Source organism: Schistocerca piceifrons, chromosome 3 (assembly GCF_021461385.2).
Source record: "Schistocerca piceifrons isolate TAMUIC-IGC-003096 chromosome 3, iqSchPice1.1, whole genome shotgun sequence".
NCBI lineage: Eukaryota > Metazoa > Arthropoda > Insecta > Orthoptera > Acrididae > Schistocerca > Schistocerca piceifrons.
The window spans coordinates 435,310,385-435,337,421 of NC_060140.1; the positions used below are offsets into that span (position 1 = coordinate 435,310,385).

At 43.2% G+C, this 27,037-nt stretch overlaps 1 protein-coding gene across 1 annotated transcript in view; it reads left to right on the forward strand.

Annotated features, from left to right (window-relative positions):
* Window positions 1-27,037, forward strand: part of LOC124788219 (low-density lipoprotein receptor-related protein 6) — a 326,785-nt gene that overhangs the window by 231,486 nt on the left and 68,262 nt on the right. Inside the window, exon 2 of the mRNA XM_047255400.1 lies at window positions 20,696-20,781. Within this exon, the coding sequence (XP_047111356.1) occupies window positions 20,696-20,781 (86 nt within the window). The remainder of the gene's footprint in view (window positions 1-20,695; window positions 20,782-27,037) is intronic.

Here is a 27,037-nt window from a genome sequence, read left to right on the forward strand (position 1 = left end):
AAACAAAGTTAAAGACTTATACGATATGTAATGGAGTGTATTTTTGTGCTGTGTTTCAAGAAACTTGTTAATTTGTTTCGGAGTTATGTCCTTTTTATATCGTACAGTTCATTCTGCCGGATCCAGTATGATCAACTTTCATCACACTTGCTTTCTTTGCCTGAGTGCTATTGTAAGGCACGACTAGCGGCCTGGTTGTGTGTCGCATGCGTGCCCGTGAAAGCGCTCGCGCCGGCCGCCTCATAACCGGTCAGCTGGAGTGCGGGCTCGTGGCGGGCCACGCCTCGTTAGCCCGGCTGCCACCGCGCGTTAATTTTCAATTTGGCGGCGTGCGGCCGCACTCGCCGCGTCCGAGCGGGCGCCAGCCGCCTTGTTTCTGGCTTCCCTTCTCACACTGTCATTCTCCTCCTCTTCTCCCTCCTCACGCTCCCGAGCGGCCTTGTCCACGGCCGCACTGGATGTTCTTAAACGCCGTAATTTCTTCCACCTCCCCCTCCCACATCCAGTTTTCGCGTGCAAATTGAGTTTCGTCACGCATGTATCAAGTTATGGCTTAAGCCGCCCGTGTAACTGACGCAGGTGTTCACGGGAGAAGAATTAGCGGCTTTATTCTGCTTTTCTTCTGTGATTACTCGTGTGCCATCTTACCTTAGCGGCACCTTCTTACTCGCCTACTGCAGCACGCACTGAGCGTGTCTGAGTAGTATTTTTGTAACAGTATGTGGATCGACTGCTGACGAAACACCTTACTCTGTGGACCGCTTTCCTGCTCCTTGTCAGCTGCTTTGCGTATCTACTTTTCTTCTCTTACTTCCCCTTCAAGATTATATATAGAGCCCGCATCAGTACAGAGGTATACATAGATAATTAGACTGACACGGAGAAATTAGTAACGACAGTTTTGTCTGTGTTCTTCGTGACAAATTTATTTCTTTTCAAGGCACTAAAGACGCATATGTCCGCTGTCCTTAAACTGTCATCATCGCCATCATCTCTCTTTATAGTGAACTCACATTTCTTGAGCTCCTGAATTCTTAGACCAACTTAGTAAACATGTTAGGAGCGACAGTGACCGCAAAGAACTAGCAATAAAATGTTATATAGAAGAGTATTAATCGCATAAAAACACTGTTATTCATAAGTGGTGACCTGTTTCGACCCGATCTGGATCATGTTTCGACCATACGCCAGTGACGACGCGTGGAGACGATGGGACGGAGCAGGAACTGTGGATACCACTCGCTGATGTAGGCATCAAATAATAAAAGTATCAATAAAAGTGTTTTATGCGATCAGTACTGTTCTATATATAATCTTTTTTATATCAGCATCTAATATTTCATTTACCTGTTCATACGAGTATAGCTTAACGCTTTAGAGAACCTTTTGTGTTGACTGACCTACCGTCTTTCAAATTCTGAAGGTGTTAGGGAGAATATAACGCGAGAGAAAGGTCTATTACACGCTGTACAGAAACCATGTTTCAGTTATATGAGCCGAGGGAAGTGAAAGGGAAGGGATCCATGCAGGGTTGTTGCCAATCTCCAGTCTTATTCAACAGTAACAGTAAAGGAAACCAAAGAAAATTTGGAAAGGGAATTGAAGTTCATGCACAAGAAATAAAAAAAAGTGTAACGTTTGCCTATGACAGTGTAATTCTGTCAAAGACGGCAAAGGACTTGAAAGAACAGTCGGCTGGAATGGAGAAAGCTGGAGAGAGGTTATAAAATGAACAACAACTGAAATAGAGTGTAATCGATAAATCAGGCGACTCTGAGTGAATTAGATTAGGAAAAGAGACACTTAACGGTAGTAGTCGAGTTTTGCTGTTTAGGTATTAAAATAACTGCCGAAGTAGAGAGGATAAAAAATGCGTCCTGGCAGTAACAAGAGAAGTATTTCTGAAAATAGGAATTCCTTAACATACAGTACAAATTTAAGTGGTGTGGTAGAGTGAAACGTTGCATGATAAGCACGAAGGGATTGGTTGATAGGACACATTCTTAGGCATCAGGGAATTGTCAATTTGGTAACAGAAGGAAGTGAAGGATAAAACTGTAGAGGACGATAAAGACTTGATTACAGGAAACAGGTTCAAATGGATATAGGTTGCGGTAGTTATACAGAAATGAAGAAACTAGCGGAAGATAAAGTAACATGGAGAGCTGCATCAAACCAGTCTTAGAGTTGAAGCCCTCGACGACGGCGACGACGACGGCGACGACGACGACGACGACGACGTAGCTTAACGCGCAGCGCGTTAGCTCGCGAGACCGGGAAGTGAAGCAGCACCCTCCTTCCTCCTAGGAAATAATAGATTACTTCTTCGTAAACCTAGACTGTTCCCTGACCTGTCACATAGGAACACGTATCATTTCAGTATCGGTTAGAAGAAATCCAGAACGTATAACTGACTATTTGCAATTGTTCCCAGAGCCAACGACAGATCAGTCGGTGGTAGGGGTTTTCACAAATCAGAATATCATTTTGTTCGCCACTAATACTGAAGAAGCAGGATTTAGAGCCTCGATCAGCACACTGACAAGAATTGATCGGATAGTCCCACTGCCCTTCTGTGCACCAACCCGTGTACCGATATGGACGACAGGAATACCTCCCAGCTTCAGAGAGGTTGCTACAAGATTCTTCGCAGCGTTACCTCCTAATTGCGTTTAGTCTCCCAGGAATATTCCAAATGCTTCATTTAACATCATAAAAACAAAGAAACAAAAAAATGCTCTCTCGCTCTCTCGCTCTCTCTCTCTCTCTCTCTCTCTCTCTCTCTCTCTCTCTCTCTCTCTCTCTCTCTCTCTCCCTCTTATTCTTAGCATTTATCGTGCCTTCGTAGTGGGGCTGCTTCGTGATACGTCTTTCTGTGTGACAGGGTGGATACGAGTTCTGTTTACGAATAGGTAACTGGTTTTTTTCCCTAGGGGGGAAGGGGGAGGGCGCTTAAATAAGAAAACGTCTCTCTCTCTGTTTCTCTTTCTCTTCCTCTTCCTCTTTGTCCACTAAACCACACGAAAAATGCGTCGTCTAGCGATTAATTTTTCGCTTTTTTTCTCAACTGTCATGAATGTGAAACAAGTGTTCAATTTATTTTCGGTTAGACTTCCAAGCTGACACGTTGAAGTTCAAACACCAAATTCAGCAGCGATATTTTTCAACATTTCCGCTTAATCCCTCACATGCAGCGAATTTAACATTTTGTCCATGGGCACTATCACCTCCCGTCTCTCCGATATTATTTTACACTAGCATCAAACGAGTGCAACACAGTACTGTCCAACTCAATTTTAACTTGGTAACTGATACCGTGCCGCGATTTATGTATTGGCGGATGGCTCGATTTACAGTTCATAATTGTCTTCGTCGAATGTTATCGCTATTACGTCCGGAGTATCAAGTACGTTACAGTTACTGTAACGCAAAAAAAGTGCAGTCTGTCCCGTACTCAGGATGTGAGGGTAGGGGAGCAGATGCAGGAATCCTGCACCGCCGCTTGTGGCAGGGTCGTAGTGGAGATTGTTTTCCGTTGCTTTCCTCCGACCTGATATGACGTGTAAAGTGTGTGTCTGTGGCGTGTGGATGACTGTGATGAATGTCGGGGACAGTGTAGTGTAATGTTCGGTTTGTGTTGTTACGGATGAAGGGAAGGGATAGGGTCAAACCCGGTGCCGTCACATAGGCTATTCCTCGCGAAAACCACGAAATGGGTAGCGGAGCTTAACGATCCGATCACGACGGACGGATCACTATCAACAGTGTCACATGGCCTCGCTTCATGAGACACTGCGGAGAGTTTTGGAGCTTAACCCAGGACGTTGGCGCAAAGACTGGTGATCGGGTACTTCACGCCACCACCTCTCCTCCCCTTGGCATCCAAATACTGGCAGTGAAAATTTCATACACCACCAGGAAGGAATCGAATCGGCTTACCTTAGAGTCGAGTGCCATCGCACTAACGTTAGCGACCTAGGCTACGGAGGCAGCCACGCGCGCACGCTCTCTCTCTCTCTCTCTCTCTCTCTCTCTCTCTCTCTCTCACGCGCGCACACACACACACACACACACACACACACACAAATCCGGATGTACCGAAGATGCAGATTAATGAGGGTCGGGTAAACGAGGTTCGACTGTACCTGGACATACGTGGCGTGATGTTGCCAGTGAAGGGAAACCGATGCCTAGCCAAACATGGCCGTCGGTGTGGGACGTGGAGAGGGCGGGGCTGGGTTTGCTGCTGCCGCTGCTTCTGGCCGTGGCAGCTGGGCGCTCTCAAAGGCGCTGCTCCTGCTCGGCACGGAATGTCCTCCCGCCGCAGGAAGCGTGTGACGGGCTGTGTCCGCTCGGTTGCGCTACTCCATCAGCGACAATTTCACGGTGCTTTCCCAAGCCTCGCAGGGAAACAGTTTCCTTTCGTTCGAAAATAGCAGACAGCCTGTGTAGCAGCAGGTAGAAATGACCTTTTTTTTTCTTCTTCATGTCGAAACCCGTTGTGACAGATCGATACCGATGAGCTAAACAACTAGCTCTATACTTCTGTATTGGGTCCGCGGATCACTTTCACTATTCATCCGTGGATCACTTTCATTAGAATGTCGGATCTGTGGTATTACAGTTCAGAACAAAAACGTAGTTTATATACACTACTGGCCGTTAAAATTGCTACACCACGAAGATGACGTGCTACAGACGCGAAATTTAACCGACAGGAAGAAGATGCTGTGATATGCAAATGATTAGCTTTTCAGTGCATTCACACGAGGTTGGCGCCGGTGGCGACACCTACAACGTGCTGACAAGAGGAAAGTTTCCAACCGATTTCTTATACACAAACAGCAGTTGACTCGCGTTGCCTGGTGAAACGTTGTTGTGATGCCTCGTGTAAGGAGGAGAAATGCGTACCATCACGTTTCTGACTTTGATAAAGGTCGGATTGTAGCCTACCGCGATTGCGGTTTATCGTATCGCCGACATTGCTGCTCGCTAACAATGACTGTTAGCAGAATATGGAATCGGTGGGTTCAGGAGGGTAATACGGAACGCCGTGCTGGATCCCAACGGCCTCGTATCACTAGCAGTCGGGATGACAGGCATCTTATCCGCATGGCTGTAACAGATTGTGCAGCCACGTCTCGATCCCTGAGTCAACAGATGGGGACGTTTGCAAGACAACAACCATCTGCACGAACAGTTCGACGACGTTTACAGCAGCACGGACTATCGGAGACCATGGCTGCGGTTACCCTTGACGCTGCATCACAGACAGGAGCGCCTGCGACGATGTACTCAACGGCGAACCTGGGTGCACGAATGACAAAACGTAGTTTTTTCGGATGAATCCAGGTTCTGTTTACAGCATCATGATGGTCACACCCGTGTTTGGCGACATCGCGGTGAACGCACATTGGAAGCATGTATTCGTCATCGCCATATTGGCATATCACCTGGCGTGATGGTATAGGGTGCCATTGGTTACATGTCTCGGTCACCTCGTGTTTGCATTGACGGCGCTTTGAACAGTGGACGTTACATTTCAGATGTCTTACGACCCGTGGCTCTACCCTTCATTCGATCCCTGCGAAACCCTACATTTCAGCAGGATAATGCACGACCGCATATTGCAGGTCCTGTACGGGCCTTTCTGGATACAGAAAATGTTCGACTGCAGCCCTGGCCAGCACATTCTCCAGATCCCCACCAATTGAAAACGTCTGGTCAATGGTGGCCGAGCAACTGGCTCGTCACAATACGCCAGTCAGTACTCTCGATGAACTGTGGTATCGTGTTGAAGCTGCACGGGCAGCTGTACCTGTACACGCCATCCAAGCTCTGTTTGACTCAATGCCCAGGCGTATTAAGGCCGTTATTACGGCCGGAGGTGGTTGTTTTGGATACTGATTTCTCAGGGTCTATGCACCCAAAATGCGTGAAAATGTAATCACTTGCCAGTTCTAGTATAATACATTTGTCCAATGAATACCCGTTTATCATCTGCATTTCTTCTTGGTGTAGCAATTTTAATGGCCAGTAGCGTATGTTCTGAAAAACTACTGTCGATACATGTCTGGGACATGTTTTATTAGATTCATCAGACCAATAACAACAAAATGAATGGAAATCGTGCTTTACTTTAACCTCGTTCAGTTTTGCGAAGGCTTCATATTAGCGAAGTTGCTCAATTTCAGTCAAAATCTTTTATTAGCCGTAACTCCGTAGCTAAACATTTGCGAACCTATGTAGTTTGACAAGGATGGCTTATAATAGCAACCAATCTGGTATTTTGCCTGAACTAACTTAGGGAAGTCACGGAAAGCCTAAATCAGGATCGCTGGCTGGGTGGCCTGAATAGTGCATCCTCAATCTTCCCGAGTACAAGGCTAGTCTTTTAAAAACGACGGATATCCATTCTATATGTCGCTGTTGTGCGATGCTGTTTTGCAGCGAAGTATTCATTAATGAAAAAAGCTAATGCAACATTGTTCATTAATTTCTCATTACCGATCGTCTCCCACATTACACACACTATCAGTTGACATCGCGACCATGACGATGATGTTCGGTTTTCATTTTGTGCACGGGAACTTCTCAGCTCAGTTGTTAGTGTGGAATGCTGACTCAACTTCTCAGGAAAGCACATGAGATCAGATAGAGGATAAAATTTTTCTATTAGCCATTGCAGGTCTCTGGAGCATAGTTTCTCAGATAAGAAACATTTTTCAAAATTTTTGGTAACATTTTTGTGAAAACAGCGATTTTGTAATGTACGTAAAATCAGTGAAAAAAACAGTCTTAATCGCGATGGTTATTTTATTAAAATGTCCGGTTTCGGCCTACGTTTAGGCAGTCTTCAGACAGCACCATCAGCTGAACTTGATGTTGCGAAGAACAGTCAGTTGACATCAGTCGCTGGAACTGCAGTATACTTTAGTTGTCCAAGTAATCGTTCTCTATACAGCATGTATTGCTTATCAGATACTTTCTGTTTTGTAAGTTCATTTGTTTTAGCAATCTCTCTGGGCAAAGTACCAGACAAATTCATTCCACCGTAAAAAATGAGTACTGGACTTATTCTTTCTTGGTAAATGTAAGTTCAGTCTAGATCACGTTCCATCGTCATGGATAGAGATGTTTGTTAAATAATTATCAAGGTTACTTTTGAAATCACAACTGATCGGTAAATCCAGTCACGTGGTGAGGCTAACATCCTCAATGGTTTGGACAGATTTTTACGATGAGCCTGATTACTATTTTCGATTATTATGCTAATTGTCCTCTTCTGCAGTTCGAAAAGTGTTCTCTTATTTTGTGCATTGGTTCCAAAAAAAATTCTGGTGAATTGCGTGCAGTTGCGTGCACATACACTGTCCATCCAAAAAAGTACTGAGACTGGTTTTATACCTGGCGTATAAGCGAAGTTAGCGCAGTAACTAAGCTGACAGCTTGAACTAACAATTGTAAGCAGATGAAGTGCTTTCGGCCAGTCAGTGTTAAGCAGTGGGTAGGCGGTCGTAGTGTCGAAACGTTGTTTTGTCCAATGTAGCAACATATCTAACTCAAGTGTGCAAGACATTCTACAGAATGTTTTGAAGGGAATCGAAGTTTGTTCTGTACGCCTAGACTCCTGAACAAAAAACGATGTGTGTAGGCCAGCCACTACTTGATTGAAATGAAAAAAATAAAAAAATAAAAACGACAATTATTTTCTGGAAAAGCGTCATGGACGATGAGATTTGGCGTCCTCAGTATGAATCTACCACAAAACGAACAGAATCGTTCTATGACTGTTATCAAAGACTTTAAAAGAAGCACGACTCTGACGTACTAACTGAACAAAACCCCAAAGGAGGTCTTTCTGACAGTTTCATGTGGTTGTATGAACGTTCTTTGCGTTGTACTCAAGTCAGGGAAGACCATGTAAAATACGTTAGCATGAAACCCACTACCTTAACTTTTATCATTTTTTTTTAATTAATCTACTCTCGAAACTTTTTGGACTGATTGGGTAAGAATTGTATATAACTAAGAGACGCTGGGGCATAACATTAAATTCCACTCTTTGGCGGGCAAACTGATTGGGAGCGGGTTGCAAGTCCTTTCTCTCGTTTCTACCGACAACGTACACCCTGACGTTATCTGCCAAGTACGAGACATTCATGTGTTTGTAACGTACAAAGATCAAACGTCGTGGCGTTGGTTTAGCCCGAGTGCATTACTGAAGAAGCGTGTCTGGATCCGCACTTCGGTGCAGCTGCCTGCAGCACTGCGTAGGTGGCGCGTGAAGTCTGCGGGCTCTTTTTGCAGTGGCATTTTCCACCAACTGCCCATTTCAACTGCGGCTTTGCGCTCCCTCTCCCTTTCCGCCCCTCTTCCCCCCACGTCCTTCCCCATCGCCGTTCGTGCCGCAGCCCTCGCGTCGTCCGCTTACGCCTTTTGTGCTTTAAACGGTGGCGCCGCACCTCAATGGACGGAGAAGAAAAGAAAATTATTTCGCGCTTGTGTGCTTATCCCATTGAGATGCGACGGGCAGCATTTCTGAGCCCCTCGGATTGCAGGTGTGAATAATCGGTGGCGCGAGGGATCGAGGGACAAGGGCGTCCAGCAGGGTTTCTGGCATTCCTACGGCACCAAGTTTTATTGCGGCAGTGGATGGCCGACCGCTCCTCTCACCTTTATATAGGCACAGATATACTCTCAGACGGGGTAATATTATGAAACTTCCTGGCAGATTAAAACTGTGTGCCCGACCGAGACTCGAACTCGGGACCTTTGCCTTTCGCGGGCAAGTGCTCTACCATCTGAGCAACCGATGCACGACTCACGCCCGGTACTCACAGCTTTACTTCTGCCAGTATCCGTCTCCTACCTTCCAAACTTTACAGAAGCTCTCCTGCGAACCTTGCAGAACTAGCACTCCTGAAAGAAAGGATACTGCGGAGACATGGCTTAGCCACAGCCTGGGGGATGTTTCCAGAATGAGATCTCAGATGATAGAGCACTTGCCCGCGAAAGGCAAAGGTCCCGAGTTGGAGTCTCGGTCGGGCACACAGTTTTAATCTGCCAGGAAGTTTCATATCAGCGCACACTCCGCTGCAGAGTGAAAATATCATTCGGGGGTAATATTATATTTGTTATTTTTTGGCAATAAACGTGTTTATTTGAAGTATTTCAGAGACGACTTCACGCATCATCACATCTGTCTCTTTTCAATCGTGTCTTGTTTCTGCTAACTCTTCGAGAAGTCGGAATTGTGGCCAGGAATATTTTCATCGCCGTTCAACTATAAATGCTTTATTAATTAATATTGGACACACGTTCATCGAGCAGCTGCAGCGCATCTGTTTCAACGTTGCAGCTTGTAGCAGTTTAAAACATGACGTCATAGTCACGAAGACTACCGATATACAATCATGGGAAAAAGTATTTATACGCCGCTGTTCATGTAGAGTAACTTTATTTATTAGAACTAAAGAACACGACCAGATATGTTATTTGGTATACTAACAGTATGAGGTTTCCTTCATAGTCGATATATATATAAAGGAATTAACTAAACTAGCCTTCTGCCAAAAGTAAATAAAATTTCTGTGCCAGCTATCTTGACACCGTGGAGGAAAAAAGTATTCATACATTCAAAGAAAATTGTAGCGTACATGAATATAATGACAGTGTTAATACATTGTGGGCATCCCTCTTCTATGTATAGCTTCTGTTAACCTCTTTGGCATGGAATGAACCAATCTTTTTGGCAGTCTCTGAAATAATATTTTGGCGTTCTTGGTGTACACATTGTTTCAGAGCACTCTTATTTTTACTTTTTTTTACCACTCTTTCATGCGTACGTCAAAGATGTTCAATTCCACTAAGGTCAGCGCTCTGTCCTGGAAACTTGAACATGGGGAATATGACGCAGCAACAACAGACGAACTGTTTCCGTTGCATGCTTAGGATCATTGTCTTGTTGAACGTAGTAGTCTGTGCCTAAACCTAAGGCATCAACACTTTTTTGCAGATTTTCCTTTAGGATATTTAAATACTGAAATCTATCCACATTACCTTTAACAGAAAAAAGTTGCCCAACAGCATATCATATTTCCTCCATCGCCGTGCCGTACTGTGGGTTGAATGTGCTTGGGAGCCAGCTCAGTATTTGCTCCTCTCCACACCCCAATTTTGGCATTATTTACAAATATGTTAAATTACCTTTCATCTGTGAACAATACGCCGACGCAGAAACTTGTGATCTTCCTTATTTGCTCTCGAGCGAACTCAAGTCTCAGTTTCTTTTTCTTCTTGCTGATGTATGGTTTTCTTCTAGGTACTGTGGCTCCATAACCTTGTCTATTTAAAATATAGCGGAAAGCCATTGTTGCGGTTTCCTTCCCGAGCTGATCATTAACATGCACGTACAATATAGAAGCTGTCAATTTAGGATCTTTCCTTACGATCGTCATTAACACACAGCCGTATCTTTGCATGAGCATCTGTGGTCGATTGCTTCTTTCGCTATTAACGACAGTATTTCTTTCTCTAAATAGCGATGCTGTGGACAGCACAGTTGCCCTGCTTCTTCCAATAATTTCAGCAATTTCTGCAAGTGATATTTCATTTTCTTACTGGGAGATAAGTATTTGCCTTTTCTTTACAGTTGTTTCCTTCCCTTTGCGGTCAATTTTGCTTTTGCTTAGCGTTCATCACATATTGAACCAACATGCTCGAGACGGAGATCGCCACTAAAGGCGTTCCTTGCTGCAAGCGGTTCGTTAGTCGTTTCATGTTTACATTTCCAGTAGTTCAAAAAATGGCTCTGGGCACTATGGGACTTAACATCTATGGTCATCAGTCCCCTAGAACTTAGAACTACTTAAACCTAACCAACCCAAGGACATCACACAACACCCAGTCATCACGAGGATTTCCAGCAGTGTATGAATACTTTTTTCCAACCTGTGTGGAGACAGCTGGTACAGAAATTTTTACTTACTCTTCACAAAAGACTATTTTAGTTAATCCTTTACAGAAACCCCATATTCCATATTCTTAATATATCAAATAACATCTCTGGTTGTGCTCTTAAGTCTTAATAAATAAAGTTATTGTGCATGAAAGACGGTGCATGAACAATTTTTCCATGACTTCAAATGGAGCAGAATCAAGGCGCAAAGTAACACTGCTACGGGGACATACGGTAGCACATGTCGTTTTAGTTAAATCCTTTGGTGTTATTCTTTTGATTGTAAGAAATTATGGCTGGGGTGGAGGGCGGGTGCATGATTGAAGAGGTGTGTTCCAGTACCCAACATTTTAGAAATTAAGCACTGCTGTACAATATGGTACCATTAAATAACAACAAATGTTACGCGCCCAATTCTGAACAGTAAACAGACTCCAACCATAACGTAGTATCACTCAACAACAGTGATGTGTGCCCCCTTGAGTCTTCAATTAAGTTTGCTTATTGCTCTGAATTGGCCACACAATACTGTTGTTTGACTGATCTTACGTTATGGTTGCAATCTGTTCACTGTTCTGAATTAGGCGCGTAACATTTGTTATTAAGTGGTACTTCGCAGTATGTAATGTTCTTATTCAGAAACGTAAGGATGGTATTGCGTAAGTAAAGTTTCATCGATTTCTAACGTTCAAAACTTTTCCTGTGGTCACTTTCGTGCACAAGCATGTGTTATATTGATGAAAAAAAAAATGGCTCTGAGCACTATGGGACTTAACATCTGTGGTCATCAGTCCCCTAGAACTCCGAACTACTTAGACTAACTAACCTAAGGACATCACACACATCCATGCCCGAGGCAGGATTCGAACCTGCGACCGTAGCAGTCGCGCGGTTCCGGACTGAGCGCCTAGAACCGCTAGACCACCGCGGCCGGCTGTTATATTGATAACAGTGTGGTTTCACCCAATACTGTGATTAGACACTGCACTCATTCTTTTAATTGATCCGAAGTCTGCTGATTTCTCAGCCGAAACTAATAAGCAATGATTGTTAAAATAATGCGACGTGGACTATTGAAGGAGTTTACATACAAAAGCATTAACGTTTAATATCGGTTTCTCATGATAAAGTCTTGAGTCGTTAGGCGGCGTCGTATACCTCTTAAAATTTCTTAAGTTATCGACGTTTCTTTTTCTTTGCTGGGGTCATTTTCAGGATTCTGCAGGTGTCCTTGGATGGCTGACCGAGCGAGGTAGCGCTGTGGCCAGCACACTGGACTCGTATTCAGTAGGAACACGGTTCAAATCCCCGTTCGGCAATCCAGATTAGGTTTTCCGTGATTTCCCTAAATCGATTCATACAAATGCTCGGTGCTCAGTCTTAAGTGATCTCCACACCGATGAGACTTGACCACTCTTCCTTTCACGTTTCATTTTGTAGTGACTGACGTCGTTTGTTTTTATTACAACACAGCTCATTTATTCATTCGTGTTATTCAGTTTCAAATATTCTGTGAATGTGGTGTAGCATTTCATCGCCTCTGACTTGTAGCCGACGTATCACATGTATAATTGGAACATTGGAAGTGTTAGCATAGTGTGGTGCACGTCTTATTAGTGTTGTTGTTCGCTGATATGGAATGAATGGACAGACGACTAACACAGAATCTGATCCTCGCGAAAATCACTAAAGGGAGCAACAAAGTTAGTTTTAGTTTTCCTAAGCCACCGACAGATCACAGTTGCCTCAGTCTTGAGTTTCTGATCTGTAAGAGATGTGTGGTGGATTAAAGTTTCATCCAAGAGGTTGGAGCACCAACTTAATGATCAGGAATTGTAGGCTACTAATTCTACTCAATTGGTGTTGTTGCTTGATGCAGCTCTCAAAGTTTGTCTGTCCCGTGTTAGCCTCTTCACGTCTGCATAACTACTACACTCCTCATCCAAGTGAACCTGCTTACTGTAATCGTGTGTTGATGTCACTCTACAATTTTTAATCCACACACTTCCCATAATTACAAATTAACAATTCCTTGATACAATGGGACGTATCCTATCACCGTATCATTTGGTGGTACAACGCTATTTCCTCCCCATTTCACTGCAGTAGCTCTTCATTAATTACTCGGTCTACCCACCTGATCTTCGGCATTCCCCAGTAAAACCACACTTCAAAGGCTTCTGTTCTCCTATTGTCAGTACAAATACTTTCAGAAGATATTTCCTTAACACTTAACTTTATAGGTGAGGTCTGATGTTGTTAGGAATGGAGGAAGCGGTATTTATGTAATTTCTTAAAATTAAAAAAGTTAAGAAAATCTTTTAATGTCGTGACCGCATTTAGATAAAACGCTTAAAATGACTAGCTTGTTTCGGTTACAAGTAGCAGCCATCTTCAGATCGTGCGCAAGCAAAATGGAGGTTGAGCACGAACCGGAAATAACAGCTGTAATCGTCATGCTGTGACATGCGTTAGTGTAGAAGGTAACATGAATAAGAAAAATTTTGTTTGAACAGCAACTACAAGCCTGAGCCAGGCTGTACGCCATATTCTTTTGAGGCGCATGTTGAACAAACCGTCTGTATCAGTAAAAATCACACCAATCAGTAAATAGCAAATGAATGAAAGACAAGTTCAGCCAAAAAGGTTCTTATGCAACAGCACAAGAATTGAAAGAGTATTACTTATCAACCAGCCTGTTGAGTCTTTCTCAACTTTTGTGCCGTCGTATAAAGCATCTTTTGGCTGAACTTACCTTCCGTTCATTTGCTAGTTATTGATTAGGGTGATTTTTACTGGTACAGCGGGGTTGTTCAACTCGCGTCTCGTAAGAATATGGCGTACAGTCTGGCTCAGTCCCTTTGTTGCTGACCAAACAAAATTTTTCGTATTCATGTTGTTTTATACAGGAGCGTCTGTCGCAGCATGGCGATTACTATTAGTATTTGCAGATCGTGTTCAACCCGTATTTTACATATGAAGGTGATCGTTACTTAAAATCGAAATATAGCTTTTCATCGTAGTTTGCCTTGTGTAAATGCCTTCTAGGGAGTAAAAGATTTTCGTAAATTGTTTTTAGAAATTCTAATAACTTGAATTTGTATTGGATATTAACAAATTTCTCTTCCTCAAAAACTAATTTCTCGCTATTGCCAGTCTGCATTTTTCATCCACTTCTCTTTGACCGTCGACAGTCATTATACTGCCAAAATGGTAAAACTCATCTCCTACTTTTAGTGTATCATTAAATTCCTTCAGTGTCGCCTGATTTAATTAGACTACATACCGTTACCCTTGTTTTACTTTTGTCGATATTCACTGTATAACCTCTCTTAACCCTAGGATGCATATACAGGGCCTCCGAGGCCCTTGTATGTCTTCATTTTTAAAAAAAGTTCTGTATTTTTTTGTTTGATTTCAAACTGCTTTCCAGTACTCTTTCACTAACACTGTGACATTTCTCATATCAAGTCTGAACAAGATACCTTTTTAAGTTTTTTGTATAATTCAATACGTTTAGCCATACACCGTGAATGCATGAGCAGGGCTTCAGAAGCCCTCACACATTTATAAATGTTCTTTAGCCTATATTGTCTTCAAAATTTGTTTGGGACCAGTTAAATGGTTCAAATGGCTCTGAGCACTATGGGACTTAACTTCTGTGGTTATCAGTCCCCTAGAACTTAGAACTACTTAAACCTAACTAACCTAAGGACATCACACACATCCATGCCCGAGGCAGGATTCGAACCTGCGACCGTAGCAGACCCGCGGTTCCGGACTGCGCGCCTAGAACCACTAGACCACCGCGGCCGGCGGGACCAGTTATTAATTCAACAGTAACTGTAGTGGTATTTCCAGCAACAGGAGTGCCAACAGCAGCAGTAGCTGTAGTAGTAATAGTATAACTAAAAAGTAATACACACTACTTTCACATATTGGCGATGTCGGTGTATTATTGATCTTTTTGCTATCAAATGTTTTATTATTGCATAGTATTGTTATCCTGTGCTGCTCTTGTCAGCCTCATTGTTACTGTAGTTTGTTTGTTGCTGCAAGGCCCATATTGTTACAAGTATGACTTGTTTTATGCTGCACAAGCTGCTGTTCGAGAGACACGCCTTTTGCTATGGCTTCGACACGCAAAGCAAGAGAGTCAGTACGTGCAAATGCAGCTAGTTTTGAAAGTGTTGTGGCTCAGTGGTTTGAAGAAGATGATTCTTGCGAGGAAGGAAATATATTTGAAGATGCAAGTAGTGAAGAATCAGCCAATGAACCTGCAGATGTGAATATTGAACAAATGACAGTCCTTCCAATAATATTACTTCATCAGAGTCTGAAAATGAAGAACCACCACAAACAGGTATAGAAGACCACACATACATTAGTCGGAATGGAACGATTTGGAAATTAGATCCTCCTGCAACTTTTCGTATGCCTGTCCATAATATCATAAAGAAGGCACCTGGTCCAGCCCGTGGTTTGAAAACCTGTAAACCTAAGGATGCCTGGGACTATTTCACCTCCAAGGAAATACTAGAGGAAATCATCAACTGCACAAATATTGAAGACAGAAGTGTGGCTACTTTACGTGGTAAAATATGGAAAAACGTTTCGCTTGCTGAAATGGAGGGTTTTCTTGGTCTTTTACTGCTGTCTGGTGTTGAGAAGAGTCGGGATGTCCCTATTAGACAATTATTCTTGGATGAAAAGGCAAATCCTACATATAAGGTCACCATGTCAGTAAATAGATTCAAGGATATAAGGAGAATGATTAGATTTGATGACAGGTGTACCCATGAAGCTTGATCTGCAGATGACAAACTTGCAGCTGTTCGCTATGTATGGAAACTATTTCTTGATAAGTGTGGAAATAGAATGATTCCCAATGTTTCGCTCACAGTTGACGAACAGCTAGTCCCATTCCGTGGAAGATGCAGCTTCACCCAGTATATGCCCTCTAAACCAGCCAAGTATAGCATAAAAATATTTTGGTTATGTGATGCTACATCTGCATATGCTTTAGATGGAGTTGTTTACACGGGAAAGCCTCGTGATGACTGGGTGTTGTGTGCTGTCCTTAGGTTAGTTAGGTTTAAGTAGTTCTAAGTTCTAGGGGGCTGATGACCATAGATGTTAAGTCCCATAGTGCTCAGAGCCATTTGAATTTTTTACACGGGAAGGAAGCCCCATGTACATACTCAGAAAAATCTTGGATTGAATGTGATGAAAGATCTTGCTAAAAACATTGAAGGATCATCAGAAAATATTACTGTTGACAACTTCTTTACTAGTGTGCAGCTGGCAGAAGGGATGCTTCAGAAGCAAATTACAGTGCTGGGAATAATCAAACAAAATAAACCAGGAATTCCTAATGAGATGAAACCATCTGCCTCAAGAGCGATTCATTCCTCTTTGTTTGCATTTAGAGGTGACATTACAATGGTGAGTTATGATCCCAAAAAGAAAAAGTCTGTAGTTCTCATTAGCACAATGCATCACGACAGAAACATTGATGAAACTCATGCAAAAAAGAAACCAGATATAATAAAGTTCTATAACTCTACGAAGGGTGGAGTTGATCAAATGGACCAGAAAATTCGTTATTACACTTGCAAGAGACAAACAAGAAGATGGCCATTTGCATTATGGATGAATATAATGGACGTCACAGCAATGAACAGTGAAATTTTATTTTCCGCCCAACATCTGACATACCATAGTGGAAGAAGTGATAAAAGGTGTTTGTCCCTAAGAGGTTTAGCAGAGGAAATGGTAAGACCACTAATGGAACTTTGTATCCAGATTTTTAATCTTCCAAATAAAATCGTTAATGCCATGCAAAGATGTGGTGTTCAAAAAGATGTCATATTGCCGAATCAACTACCTGGTTCAGGAAAAAGAAGATCCAATTATTGTCCATATAATAAACGCAATAAAACTGCTATGACATGCATTAAGTGTAAAACCAACATTTGTAAGGAACATAGTGGCGTTCTTTGTGCTTTTTGTTTGTACATGTTGAAAACTAAAAAAATTCCAATTTTATATGAACAATGAATAATAACTTTTTGTCAAAATATTGCCTATATACACAATATTGAGAATAATGCGTATGTTTTAATTGAAGAAATTGGTTGTAATAAATACTATAAAATGTAAACTGCAACTTATAAGAGAATTAATAAAATTATTTGTATGTGTTGTATGTAAATGGATGTAACTAATAAAAATTCACTCTTAGACTTTAAAAAAAAAAAAATTAATAAAATGTTAATCAGTCCCACCAGATCCTGTTACTGTGTCTTAGGAATCTTTCAATATGACAATAAATTTGACAGAAATAAATTTAACTCCAAAGAACGGTTATCTGAAAAGAGGAAAATTTTAAATTAGGGCAGGGCCTTGGAGGCACCATGGGTTAAAGACACAATCCAGTCCGGTTCAACTGACCTTTCTAGTCCTTTGCAGGCTCTGACAGAATTATGATGTCATCGGCAAACCTGAACGCTTTTATTTCGTGCCGTTCCAACTTCAGTAATTTTTTCAGATTGCTCCTTTGTTTCTCTTACTGTTTGTTCTCTATAAAGATTGAATAACATCGAGGATAGGTTGGGACTCTGTCCGACGCCCTGTAGTTACTGCTTCCCTTTAATGTCCTTCGACTATTATTGCTGCCCCTTTCTGTACAAGTTGTAAATAACCTGTCGCTCTCTGTGTTTTCTTCCCGATGATTTCCAAGTTTGAAAGAGAGTATTCTAGTCAACGTTGACGAACACAGTTTTTGTAAAATTGCACATGTTGTAAGAGTTTTGTCGTGCTTCGACCTATCTCCTCCCTTTTTCAACTACATCTCTCCCACCATTACGATTGTGGACGACTATTTCCGTGGTTGAGTTCCATAGCATCACAGCGATAGGGACTTCGCCGATACAGGCTGGTAATTCTAGAGTTCACTGTACTATATTACAAGGAAACGTCAGCGAAAAGAAAATCGTGGGACGGGGGTGGGGGAGAAGCGTACAAGCACAGTTTCGATGTAGAAATTTCGGCGAGTATGTCAAAACAAAGCATGCGGTCTATTCGGTGTCATCGGAGCAAAAGACGACATAACATGTTTTGCAATAGTGTGATGCGTTTATTCGCTGAGTGACAGGAAGAAAAAAAGTCTATGATAGGACAGGCGCATGTTTAGACAGCATGGGAGCGTTGAGAGCCCTCTCTGCTGGAACCGCCGGTTGTCAGCGGTCGCAGCCTTAGTCGTGTCCGCCAGTGAATGAAGTCACACTCCCCCATCGGAATGACGCCAGCAGTCTTTCATCGGCTGCCCCTCTCGAGGGCGCAGAAAAAGTGAAACAGGGACGCTTATTTGAAAGAATGACGCGACGCAAAAGCGTAGCCTTCCCACGGCGCTCTCTTCGACTTTGGAATGCTGGCTCCTTCGGCGGACTTGCGTATTTTCTTACCCCTCCAAGTTGAACGCCCAGCTTCCGGCTGTCGCCCAGCTGCAGTTCTTGGAGTGCTGCAACTACAGAAGGCATTCAACGGGCCACTTCGTTTTCCGTCGGCGCACACAAGAACTGCATTTAAGAGAAAAGTAAAGAACAGGACTTTCGCTTGCTGTTGAAGTAGAAAGGCAAGCTTATGTGTCACCCTATTTCGGAGGTTTCTGCTGCCTAAGCCACTGTGGACCTGTTTGCACCTCTATGCAGTCGATAATTTATGCTAACACACACATCACAACTAGTTGCTACTAGAGATGGACCATAATGCTGTTCTCTTATACTTCTGTTTCAGTTTTCGAATAAACTAACGTTCACTTACTAGCTAATAGAATAAGTAAAATTTCTAGGAAAAATGTAGTTAACCTAATTTTCCAATTAGATAGCCTAGCTTCTGCATGATTTTAAAAGAAACATTTTTTACTGATGATTTGCAACCTGCCTACGGAAATAATCCCCTTTTGTGTGTGATGAATTTTTAGTCATTTTCCTACCCCTGAAAAGGACAGCTGCAAGTTTTGTTACAATGATTCGCGATTGTGACGTACCATACCCAAACAACAACACGAGTTAGCTCCCGATTCCGGCGCAGGTGATTTACTTTTAACCATATAAAACAGTCGTGCGTCTGTTTGATTGTACGCTTTTTCATTAGGCGACTTAATATCTAGGATTTTCTCTAAAAGACACAGCTAAAGTTTCTTGAGGAAGATAAATTTCCTGCGTAGATTATATGTTTTTTTTTTTAAATGGTCGTGCGGTAGCGTTCTCACTTCCCTCGCCCGGGTTCCCGGGTTCGATTCCCGGCGGGGTCAGGGATTTTCTCTGCCTCGTGATGACTGGGTGTTGTGTGATGTCCTTAGGTTAGTTAGGTTTAAGTAGTTCTAAGTTCTAGGTGACTGATGACCATAGATGTTAAGTCTCATAGTGCTCAGAGCCATTTGAACCATTTTTTTAAAAAATAAAATGATTATTTCTTGCTTTATCTATGAGCTATTATTTCGCACAGTTGGGCATTTTCAAGCTGCCTCTGTTACTTGTCACAGTGAAAAACTGTAATCGTATAACATTTTATGATCCACACATCTGTTTGTCGGAAGCAACAGCTGATGGCGTCTTTAATAACTGTCTCTTACGATCATGGTAGGGGCACTGATACAAACGTGAATTCCATATTCTAAAAGAGAAAAACGCGACCCATGTGCAGGTTTTGTCACAAAACCAGGTTACAACTCATTCAAATACATTAATTTCGCACTTCAAATAAAATGACACACAGCGTCTTAAAACCAACCACGGTTACCGAGACAAATTCGCAGTTGCCTTTCACGTAAACCGTGTTTCTGGTGAAAAACCGCAATGATTTCTTGACAAGAATATCGCAGAGTTTCGTGATAAATCACCAAAAAAGAAGCATTCACTTTCGGCGACAAAAATGCGTGCAATATTTACGCAAATAAAAAGAGAACTGTGTATAACGTACACCTCTCAAACGCCAAAGGGTACCACAAATAATTTATGCGCATAAGCCAAGGACAGTAGTTGCTGCACGGTAATGAAGCTGTGGAGGTGGGGACTCCGGTAGCTAACTTGGTAGCTGCATTACTGCAGTTGGAAAGGATCGCGTTAGATTCAGAGACCTGTACAAGGTTTTAATGTCAGAAAGTTTAATAGAATTGGTGTTAAGCTGGCAGCTCATTCGTAAATGGATCCCATCAAAACAAAAAAAGAAAGGACAATTAGTGTTTATCGTCCCCGTGACAGTCCAGTCAATACAGACGGAGCGCAAGCCCGAATTACGAAAGAATGGGGAAGGAAATGGGACGTGCCCTTTTCGGAGGAACCATCCCGGCATTGGAGCAATTTAGGGAAATCATAGAAAACCTAAATCTGGAAGACCGGACAGGGATTTGAACCATCGTCGTCCTGGAAGCGGGTCCAGAATGCTAACGACTTAACGACTTCGCTCGGTGGGATTGCTGCGTATTGTACTACCCGATGAAGGGATGGAGCCGTGGTTTGTTCAATGCAGATGCGTACAAAATTGTGTGAACCGCACAAATAAACTATTTTTTTCAGCTGTAGCTTATATATTTCATTACGGGCTAATCATTCGTCGTTTCAGAGCTCATGAAACCACCCTTAAAAATTATGCCTGCGATGTTTGCTTAAATTTTAACTAATGAAAGCACAAAATTGGCATATTGTTAATATTTAAAATTTTTGTTTACAGCGTATCCGTACCTGATTTTCGCCACTTCCAAAGAGATTCGGATTGCCAATGTCTCCAAACCGACGAAGATTTCTACAATCGTCAGGGTAAGTAATCCTGTCCATTGATCTAAAAATGCTGAACATTATCCTCATTAAGACTCTCAAAACGTACTGGTAAATGTTTCTAAAACGCTCGCATTATTAAAAAAGTTAATATCGGAGATACCCTGTAGCTCAGCCACTTTCATGTGGCTATAGTATAGATAGTGTAAATCAAGCCAACTCTATGTAAGTACGAGGCTTACATTGAGGTGACAAAAGTCACTGGATACCTCCTAATGCCGTGTCAAGCCCTCTTTTGCCCGGCGTAGTGCAGCATATCGACATCGCATGGACTCAACAAGTCGTTGGAAATCCGCTGCAGAAATACTGAGCCATGCTGCCCTTATAACCGTCAGTAAATGCGAAAGTGATGTCAGTGCAGGGTATTGTGCTCGTACTGGCCGCTTGATTGTGTCCCATAAATGTTCGATGGGATTCATGTCGGGCGATCTAAGTGGGCAGGTTCAAAATGGTTCAAATGGCTCTGAGCACTATGGGACTTAACATCTGTGGTCATCAGTCGCCTAGAACTTAGAACTACTTAAACCTAACTAATCTAAGGACATCACACACATCCATGCCCGAGGCAGGATTCGAACCTGCGACCTTAGCAGTCGCGCGGGTCTAGAGTGCGCCTAGAACCGCTAGACCACCGCGGCCGGCTAAGTGGGCAGGTCATTCGCTCGAATTGTTCACACTGTTCTTCAAACAAGTCACGAACGATTGTGGCCCGGTGACATGGTGCATTGTCATTCATAAAAATTCCATCGTTGTTTGAGAACATAAAGTCCATCAGTGCCTGAAAATGGTCTTCAAGAGATTCATGTGGACAAAAGGAGCCAGTCCATTCCAATGAAACATCGCCCACAGCATTATGAAACCACCACAAGCTTGCACAGTACCTTGCAACTTAGGTCCATTGTTTCATGGGGTCTGCGCCACAGTCGAACCCTACCATCAGCCCTTACCAGCTGAAATCGTGACTCACCTGATCAGGTCACGGTTTTCCAGTCGTCTAGGGTGCAGCCAATGTGGCCACGAGCCCAGCAGATATGCTGCAGACGATGTTGTGCTGTCAGCAGAGCCATTCGGGTCGGTTGTGTGCTAACAAAGCCCATTAATTCCAATTTCGCCGCCTGTCCTAAAAAAGTTCGTCGAGTCGTACGCCCCACATTGATTTCTGTGCTTATTTCACGCACTGTTGCTTGTCTCTGCGCAAACGCCGCTGCTAACTCACTGCGTTGTCCGTGGTGAGAGATGATAGCTGGAATTTAGTATTCTCGACACATTCTTCACACTATAGATCTCGAATATTGAATTCCCTAACGATTTCCGAAATGAAAGGTCTCATGCGTCTAGCCCCAACTACCAGTCCGCGTTCACAGCCTGTTAATTCCCGTCGTGCAGCCATAATCACGTCGGACACCCTTTCACATGAATCACCTGAGTACAAGTGACAACTTCGCCAGTGTTCTGCCCTTTTATACCCTGTGTACGCGATACTGCCGCATCTGTTTATATGCATATCGCTATCCTATGACTTTTCGTTACCTCAGTGTATAGGGCTCGCTTGGTCATTGCTTCATACCATTCCATTACAAAAAAATCCTATCATCCCAATGCAAATCAAACCAACTATATGTATATACAGAGGCTTGTTCCTAGGGTAAAGTTATATTTTTTCGTCCGTCTACTGTGTATTTTCGACAACGAAGTAAGCTATGGATCCAAATACCCTCGCTGCTGAGCTCCGATGAACAACAGCGACAAGATGTTTGCCCAGCGCGATTTCAGGGTAGATGCGACGTCTGACAAGAAACTTACTTTTAAAACCGCAGGCTGGATGGTGGAAAGAGATTGGAGTTCGTATGGCTACCCGCCAGGGACCGAAGTCTAACGCCTGTTCATCTGCCTGTACAAAGCCCGTTCTGTGGGAATCCCAATAAAGGAAGATCAAGCGTACATAGCTAGTACTGCCTCTGGAGTCATCCCATATCCGACTTTGATTCTAAGTGTCTTTGTCACTTGTATGTGTCATTAACATATTACTGTGTTCTATCTTGATCAAGAGTGAGAGACGTGGATAGCCAGCAAGAGGCATCCCCTTCAGTATGCTATTAAGGTCTCAGACAATCCGACACATGTTGACGTGCTCAAACTTGCACGTGTCTTAATCCTCATGCTACAGATACTTCAGATATAGCGGTTGAATACGTTTCAGGTTGCTGCCGGGGGGGGGGGGGGGGGGGGGGTAGTTGACTTTTCAAGAGTAATTGCCGTAACTGTTAATACATTTATACCTCTGTGATACAAGATGGTCAGTGCCTTCCTGGAAAAATGTTTGTGGCTTTCCTACGGAAAAATGATTTCACCCAGGCGTGCACCTCTTTGTACAGAACAAATCGACGGCCTCTAAAATGTGGAAGTCACATTGGAACAGATCGGAATTGTAAGGAGGATGTGTGGGGTCTTCCCCAGCAAAATGTGTCCAGTGTACTCGCAATTACCTTGGCAACATGTGGCATTGCCCTCATGTAGCAAAGATTGTTTCGAATACGCTGTAGACGTTTTGCTGGATGGTTTTTATACATCCTCCCTATAATAACAGGTCGTCTACAGTCATCTATTTCCATCACCCAGTGGTAATACGATAGACCACATTCACGGTGATATCCATTGGACCACATCGGAGAAACAGTTTCCCTGCTGAAGCATATAAGCGATGCCGCATGCGGGTAGGATTGTTGCGTGCCGTGTCCCTCAGACTGCTCGTCAACAAACAAGAAGCTGCCTATATAAAGTGCAAGCAGATACGAGGAACGAGACTTAGGGAAGTTTCAGAACAAAATGAACTGCAGTTAATGTCTGGAAGGTAGGCCATCATGGAGAGCCGGACTCGTGCCAATAAAAAGACGCTGGCGGATCAGGCTGGCACAAAAAGCGGAGGCGCCAATGGGGCGCCGGCGGCGATGTCGGTGGCGCCTCTGGCGGGTGCCGACTGATGGCTGCTCACGCCCCACCGGCCCGTCCTGTTTTCTCTTCGGCGTGCCGGACGTTGCCTGCGGGAGTGGCAGCCGAAAGGATGCCGCCCGCACTGGCGCCAGTTACGTCTGCACCAGGAGGCAACCAACTCCGGATCTACGATATTTCCGAATTGTGGCGAAAACTTGACAGAGGCGCACACCCCCCTCCCCCCCCCCCCCCCCCCCCCCCAGAGTGTTTGAGATAGGACGACAAAAATTTAAAAAAACATTTTTCTCTAAACTACGAGGGTTGTCCAGAAGGTTATGTGTCGCATTTTTTTCCTCCAACAATTCTTTATTGACTATAATGAGAATTACACACATGGAAAGAATGTTGTTTTATCTACACACCCTATTTTTCCACGCAATCTCCACCCCCGTTCTGTCGCCTTCTTCCAGCGCGAAACAAGGGTGTGTATGACTCTGTCGGTACCAACCTTTGTCCTGGTGGTGAAGTCAGTGCTTCACTATTGGAATCACCTCCTCATCGTCCTCGAAATGTCTTCCACGAATGGCATCCTTTAATGGTCCAAACAAGTGGAAGTCCGAGGGCACTAGGTCAGGGCTGTACGGTGGATGGAGTAACACTGCCCAGCCCTGTTTAGCGATGTGTTCAGCAGTCCTAAGACTTGTGTGGCGCCTAGCGTTATCGTGTTGCAGCAAAACATCTCCAGGGTTGCTGTGGTGTCGACGTCATAGGAAGCGCGTCTTGAGTTTTGTTAATATGTTGACTTGTGCTTCTGAATTAATGGTGCAGCCCTCTTGGCATCGCATCAATGAGAAATCACACCTTCTCATACCCAGACGACTGTGATCAGACCTTACCGGCAGAAGCAGTTACTTTGAGTTTTTTCTTCTGTGGGGATTGGGAATGCGCCATTCCATCGACTGTCGTTTTGTTTCGGGATCAAAATGGGGAACCCAGATTTCATCACCTGTCAGAATCCGGGACAAGAAGGCTTCCCCCTCAGCTTCAGACAAATGTTTTTTCTGTACCACTCACCAAATAAGCGAGACTGTTTTGACACAAATGGTCACTTTTATCTATAGGTACCTCATTTAAAGCCGCCATTGTGGCCGAGCGGTTCTAGGCGCTTCAGTCCGGAACCGCACTGCTGCTACGGTCGCAGGTTCGAATCCTTCTCGGGCATGAATGTGTGTGATGTCCGTAGGTTAGTTAGGTTTAAGCAGTTATAAGTCTAGGGGACTGATGACCTCAGATGTTAAGTCCCATAGTGCTCAGAGCCATTTGAAACCATTTTGAACCTCATTTACGTAAATAACACGACAGAATATTAATATACGAAGTACCAGTATCAAATTCATATTAGGCATACTGCAAACAAAACATTTTATGTTAGTAAATAGTTTCACATTTCATTCATGCGCTCAGTTTCTCAAACATGAGATCGAAAAGTAGTAGTACAGTTTTTTTTTTTTATAATTTCGGATCGTCATATTCTTCCATATAATTAGTGTGATGTCTCCGTTTCTTCTCTTTCCTCGTTCTAACACTCAGCCTTGTCATCCGCTAATTCTGTAACTCTTCCTGCCCTTGTCAAAACTATATTCTCCGTTAACTTCACTAATCTTTCAGATCACCGGTTCAGTTATACCGCATTTATTCTCCGGTTAGGCTATATTACGTATTCATACAACGTGTTTCTCACGCTATTCCGAGAATAGAACTTACGCGGACTGCTAACCGGGGACTGTACAACTGGCATAGCCGATCTGGTAAAAGTTTTTGTCAAAATTTCATTTCTTGGATTCACTGATAAGATTAATATGTAATCTTTCGTACCTGTTATTCCTGATAGCCTGTTTATTTCCACTCTGGTAGTCTGAATCTACGGATATTTCGCTAGTAATTACAACTACTTTGATCATTTGCACACCCAAACAACCACATAAATAAACAGCGACTGGCATTCATCGTTCATTCGACCCAGCTCATATAGCCCCGTCCCCTTTTGTCTGCGGGAAAGCTTTTATTTCCAGATGCGACGAGGATTCCCCTGGCAGAGACATCACGTACACTATGCACTCATTCAAATATCAACTAATGATTCGTTCAGAAAATGTTCAAAAACCAACAGGGATGGGTTTCAAAATTATATGAATAATCCGTAGACCAACGTGCACTGGATGCTAGGCGCTTTATGAAAAAACAATAGTATGAGTGGTTGACGCCTCCTGAACTGCCGCCGGGGCAGATACCCCGGTTTGGTCCCGCCCTTCCCCGACCGCTCCGCCTAGATCCAGGCCTGGGGGCAGCAGATGATTTTCGTATTATGAGAGGGGTGGAGGAAGAGGAGGAACAGCACTGGCGTAAAGGAAGAGGCAGATAGGAAAGTATCCGCATGCTGATTAATATTCATTCAGGCTACAGGAGCTTGCAGTCCACAAGGGGTGTGCCTGAGAGAGAGAGATATCTAGTTTTTTCCTGCATACTGAGCTATGTTGATGCTCAGTAATAACATACCATTTATGACGTCTACAGTTTGATGACGAGTTTTTGTTACATCTCTTCACGCTAGTCTATCCTGTACAAGTCCTTTCCATCTCTGTTTAAGTACTGCAACCGATATTTATATTGAACCTGCTTGCTGTAATCTAGTGTTTGTCTCTCTCTACAAATTTTAGCCTCCCTTTCCTTTCCCCATTACCAAATTGATTTTGCCTTGATGTCCCAAGTGTGTGTCCTACTAACTGCTCTCTTCTTTTAGTTAAATGTGCCAAAAAATTTCTTTCCCTCCCCAGTTCGATTCGGTAGCTCCTACTTAGTAATCCGATCTACTCATTTAATCTTCAATATTCTTCCCTAGTACCGCATATTCAAAAACTTCTATTCTCTTATCTGTTTATCCATCCACATTGTACTTCCGCACAAAGCTACAATCCGGACAAATACACTGGTGTGCAAAACTTGAGGACGCAAATAACTCTCGCTTGATGTGTCAATGACAAGTAGTATAGCTCAATGAAAATCTGGACATACAGAGAAAGAATAGCTACATTGCAATACAGAAAGCAACTGAAAAAAAAAGCAATGGGACAAATAGAAATGATACTTTTATTCAGCAGCAGAGCGTGTTCTCCAAAGTGTTTCCCATGCTGGCCAAGAGGGTAGTAAGGAGTTCATCATAGGGGCATTCCATTTCTCCACCATTGGATTGACATGACAACTACTGCATGCTCGCTGGTGCATGTGGATGTGCTGTAATCCGTCTCCT